Source organism: Otolemur garnettii, unplaced genomic scaffold (genome assembly GCF_000181295.1).
Source record: "Otolemur garnettii isolate 467f Iridium unplaced genomic scaffold, OtoGar3 scaffold00018, whole genome shotgun sequence".
In the NCBI taxonomy this organism is placed as follows: domain Eukaryota; kingdom Metazoa; phylum Chordata; class Mammalia; order Primates; family Galagidae; genus Otolemur; species Otolemur garnettii.
The window spans coordinates 22196412-22201693 of record NW_003852413.1 but is presented as its reverse complement, the minus strand read 5'-3'; the positions used below and the strand labels follow the sequence as shown (position 1 = coordinate 22201693).

Here is a 5282-nt window from a genome sequence, read left to right as displayed (position 1 = left end):
CTGTTTTCTGAACTCGCCTTCTCCATGACTGACATCAGGCTGGGCCCAGCAGCACACCCATGGCCTCCTTAGTACTCACATGCTAAACAGAACTTGGAGAGACAGCAGCACTTCACTTGCCAACACTCAGTGTGCCATAGCCCTGGTGTGGCAGCTTGTGGAACTTCAGTACTGAACCTCAGAGTACATGTTAAGATCAGTTTCACGCTGGGGGTTCAAGTCTGACCCACTGACTCTGGAGTGACATAAAGCAGCTGCCAGAGCAAAGGGCCAGAAAGGTTCAAACCATTTTATTCTCTTTTTTTCTTTTTTAATAAAGTTAAACAGTACAACAAAAATTCACAAGCTGCCTCCCTGTCCGCCCCCCGCCTCCCTCCCTTACCCGCAGTCTTCGGCACTGGCTCCCTTTCCTTCACCCCTCTCAGACACAGGGTATCCAACCAGAAAATGAAACTGCTCTAAGTACACGGAGACATGATGAAGGGAGGAGGTGAATTGTGTCCACATTCAAGGTTAAACTGAGTGACTATTTTCTGGGTGCTGAGTGGCTGCCCTTCATTAGCCAAATTGAAAAAAGAAATTCCCTGGACCAGATGCTGAAAGGGAAAAGAAAGGCTTGTTAGTTTGGCTCTGTGGATTTTCCAGGGAAGATCACTTTGATCATGAAAAAGTCTTCAGGGGCTGTTTCAAACTTAAAACAGAGAAACCCTAGTATCAGTCTGGCCCCTGGGCTACAAACAGGAGCGTGTGACGTGTGTGCAGTTTCTGAACACCTTCACTCTTGCCAAGAAGCCTCCTTGACTCTGCAGAAATGTGTTAATGGCCCCAAGGTAGTGTGTGCCTGGGAACCTCCCTTTCTTCACCCTCAGCAATAGCTAAGTGGATAGGTCCTGCTACATGAGAATACAGCTGTCCTCACTTTTTGGTTCCTGACTCCCAAAAGAGTTGCTGCTTGTGACCTCGTGGGAACTCTCAAGAATAGTAGGTATACCCACCTTCAAAGCTGAAGCCCCCAGGACCGCCAAAGAATGCCTTGAAGATATTGTTTGCATCAAAATCTGTGTAGGAGGGTAACACGGAAGGGACAAAAAGATGAGGAAAAAAATCAGAAGTGTCTGAAGAGAAAATAATGGCACAGAATGGGTCTCCAAAGCTTTCTCAAATAGTCTCACTTTCTTCCTTTCCCAATAATTCATATCTGTTCTGTCCTATGCAAAATGAGCTCTCTGGTCCCAGTCCTAGGACATGTTCCTTTCTTCCAAGTCTGATCTCAAAGGAAAGCTTCCTCTGCCTCAGCCCATGTGGCAGGGCTACCTATACTTTCTGACACAAAACCTTCCCCATGTGGTCACCCTAGAATGCTGGAGCTGCTACTAAAAAGGTTATATTTATCACTTAACTGCTACCAAAAGTAAATATTAGAACAAGATCTATCATTTATTATATTTGATTCCATGTCTAGACTGCATGCCAGGAAAAAAAAAGCTATGATATATTAAGTACCTATCAGGTGCTAATCACAGTGCTGGGTACTCTAAACACATTATAACATTTAATCTTTTTGTTTTTGCAGTTTCTGGCCGGGTCTGGGTTTGAACCCACCACATCTGGCATTATGGGGCTGGCACCTTACTCCTTTGAGCCACAGGCACCGTCCCTATAACATTTAATCTTATTAATGATTTGTCAGGGTGTTATTCCCAATTTATTATACTCAACAAAACATGTAGAGAGTTCAGGTAACGTGCCCAACATCACATGGCCAGTGAAAGCAACAGGACTGGAAATTCCAAATTCTGACTCTAGTGCTACACTCTTGGCTAGGCTGGCAGGTCTAATGGCCCAGCCACAAATGACTTCCTAAACTGCACAGAGGATGGATCACCAGAAGATCCCACACCAGTGTGTCCAAAAGTGACTTTCTCTGCCTGCTTATCTGCTCATTTTCCTGAGCTCCTGGGCTCCCTGGCTCAGTGAATGGCCCCATCAGTAAGCCATGCCAGAGTCACTCTCCACCCAGTCCTTGCTCTCCCTCTGACACAGTGAGCAGCAACCCACCCTGCTAAGCTTTCCCCTCCTTCCCGATGGTACCCTCCAGTCTGTGCCTGCTTCTACCTATTATTATATCTTGTTCCTTCACTCCTCTCCTCACCTCCATCACATTTTTTTGGAGTTAAAAGCAGATCCACAGCACGCCTACTAAAACTTCAAGAGTTTCACCTGCTTATAGCCTTTCTCACTTTTGAGGCAGAGCAACATGTTTATTACCAGTGAACTCAGGTTTATTAATAAGCACAAATACTGCACCTACCCTGAACTGGAGAGGACTCAGGATTATCTATATAGTATTACCAATCTTACTTTAAATTCCAATAGATTTTCTTGTTGGAAGAGAAGGGATTGACATTAGAAATGATCTGCACACTGCGTTCAAGGCCTCTATTATCTCTTAGCCCACAGCAGGCAATGACAATGACAGCCATGCTTTACTTAATGCTAAGTCTTCTGGGGAATATAATCTCTGAGGGTTTATAGCAATGTATGACACACATAAATATCAGCATACACTTTGTGGTGGGTAAAAAAGAACTTCTAGCTAATAGGAAAGGCCCACATTCCTTACCACACACAGCCCTCACAGCCTTCTGCTGTCTGATCTAGCTACCTGCCAACCTCACCTCTCCCCAGCACCTTCCCCTAGCACCCTACCCCTCTATCCTTCCAGACTGAGGCACTTGCATAGCTCCCTTGGAGTTCTTCTGTACTTCCAAGCCTCCCCTTGCTTGGAGCCCACTCTACATGCTGTGAAACTGCTAACACTTAACTGCATGCACTTGACTCCATGTCTTTTTAGAGCATGGATCAAATCTGGCCCCTGGGCCAAAGTTTTCAAACCCCTCACACTGGGTTCCTGGAGGTCAGGGAACCTATTTGATTCATCTTTGTTGTCTCTAGCATCTAACATAGTACCTCATAGCTAAGGAGCACGTTATAAATCACTGCGTATCAATGACTGATTACACACAGACTCTCTGCCTGGAGTGTTTTAGAAAAAATTCTAATGCTATAGCTGTCAGATTCACCTTAGGCGGCTCCAACCAACTTACCAGCCATATTCATGCCCTCCTCATCTAGGTCCTGTCCGCTGTCATAGCGAGTCTTTTTCTTGGGATCAGAGAGGATAGTAAAGGCCTCTCCGACTTCCTTGAACTTTTTCTCTTCCTCCTTCTGAACCTCAGCACTGGCTCCACTGTGCCTATCTAAAGGGAGGAATACCAGAGAAACTCAGATGAAATCAAGAGTCTCAAGAAAACAAAGTTTAGGGGTAACACCTGTGGCTCAAGGATTAGGGTGCCGGCCCCATATACTGGAGGTGGTGGGTTCAAACCCAACCCTGGCCAAAAACTGCAAAAAAAATTTAAGAGAAAAATCACTTTATGAAGCTGGGCATGGTGCCTCACATCTGTAATCCTAGCACTCTGGGAGGTTGAGACAGGAAGAGTACTTGAGCTCAGGAATTTAAGACCAGCCTGAGCAAAAGGGAGACCCTATCTCTACAAAAACCAGAAAAATTAGCCAGGCTACTGTAGCAGGCTCCTGCAGTCCCACCTACTTGGGAGGCTGAGGCAGAATTGCTTGGATCCAGGAGAGTCTGAGGTTGTGAACTAGGCTAAAACACCATGGCACTGTAGCCTGAGCAACAGAGGGAGACTTCTAAAAAAAAAGAAAACAGGCTGAACACCCATTGCACAGTGGTTATGGCACCAGCCACATACAACAATGGTGGCGGGTTTGAACCCAGCCCAGGCCAGCTAAACAAGTGCAACAAAAAAATAGCCAGGCATTGTGTCAGGCACCTGTAGTCCCAGCTACTTGAGAGGCTGAGGCAAAAGAATCGCGTAAGCCCAAGAGTTTGAGGGTGCTGTGAGCTGTGACGCCACAGCACTCTATTGCGGGTGACATAGTGAGACTCTGTCTTAAAAAAGAAAGAAAGGGAGAGGGAGAAAGAGGAGGGGAAGGGAGAGGAGGGAAAACAAAAGAGAAAAAAGAAAATAAAAGAAAAATCACTTTCTGTTCGATTTTGGAATTTGGTACTTCCCAAAATCTGGGACAGAATTCTGCCAATACTTTATTCTCAGCTGAGGAATAGCTTCAGCTATTCTCTGAGGCTTCCCCTCTGGACTGGTTTTTGCAGGGGGCCTGTCCTGCAAGTTTTCTAGGCCCCCTCACTCCACCAGCTCTACCTGGATGGTGCATCAAAGCCCGTTTCCGATAAGCTTTCTTGATCTCATCCTCAGAGGCATTTTTGTCTACTCCCAGAATCTTGTAGTAATCTTTCCTCTTACTCTTCTTCAGTTCCAGCTGTGCATTTTTTAGGAGTTGTTTGTGTTCTAGAGGGAGACATTTAGCATCAATGGATAAATCAGATTCTGGTTTCCCCTGCTAATTCCAAGACTCTTTGCCTAGGAGTTAGAAGTCCTGTTAACCATGCCTGGGGCTTTTTATGGTGCTTTCTTCTGGAGATAGAAAAAAATCTACTTTTACTTAGGTTCCTCATATTAGCCTTATCATACTGAAAAAAAGTGAAAGTGAAAGGGAGGGTCTGGCACCAGCAAATAGTTGCCTCTTGCTCCTCCCCCAGATCTCTGCTCATTTCTTTCTGGCTGGTGATCAGACAAGATCTAGGTATATCCCTGAATCAAACTACATGTCCAGTTTCAGGGCCAACAACTAAGACCACACAGTTTCCTGAGAAAGAAATGCTCCCCAACTCCTTTCTTTACCTTTCGTTTTCTCCGTCTGATACACTTTCTCATAGTCCCGCACTGCTTCTTCATACTGTTCTGTGTCCATGTAACTGAGAAGGAAATACAGGGCAATACAGCGCTCAGACATAAATAGCAATGATCTTCAGTATCGCTCTAGGGCAAGAGGCATGGCTGAAGCAGGAGACACACACTTTTGGTAAGAAGTGCGACATGAAACAGGAGGTCTTAATCTAGCAATGAAAGAAAATTAGCTATCAGTTTGTCAAGAAAGAAAAAAAAAGGCTTCAAGGCACTTGCATCCAACTAGCAAAGTGATTGCTCATTTCTGAGCAGAAAGTAATCAGGGGGAAAAGGTTCCTTCTGACACAGCCATCTAGGAGGCATCTGGACAATCTCAGAAAAGGAAATGTGGGCTCGGCGCCTGCGGCCAAGACACCAGCCACATACACCTAAGGTGGCGGGTTCGAATCCAGCCTGGGCCCGCCAAACAACAATGATGGCTGCAACCAAAAA

The 5282-nt window shown here is 45.5% G+C and overlaps 1 protein-coding gene across 1 annotated transcript in view; it reads right to left on the bottom strand.

Moving 5' to 3' along the window:
* Positions 1 to 257: 257 nt before the first annotated feature.
* Positions 258 to 5282, bottom strand: part of DNAJC7 (DnaJ heat shock protein family (Hsp40) member C7) — a 42686-nt gene continuing 37661 nt past the window's right edge. Inside the window, exons 10-14 of the mRNA XM_003786353.1 lie at positions 4785 to 4858; positions 4245 to 4391; positions 3108 to 3260; positions 996 to 1058; positions 258 to 596 (exon numbers count right to left, since the gene is read on the bottom strand). Coding sequence (XP_003786401.1) covers positions 559 to 596; positions 996 to 1058; positions 3108 to 3260; positions 4245 to 4391; positions 4785 to 4858 — 475 coding nt within the window. The 3' untranslated portion in view covers positions 258 to 558. The remainder of the gene's footprint in view (positions 597 to 995; positions 1059 to 3107; positions 3261 to 4244; positions 4392 to 4784; positions 4859 to 5282) is intronic.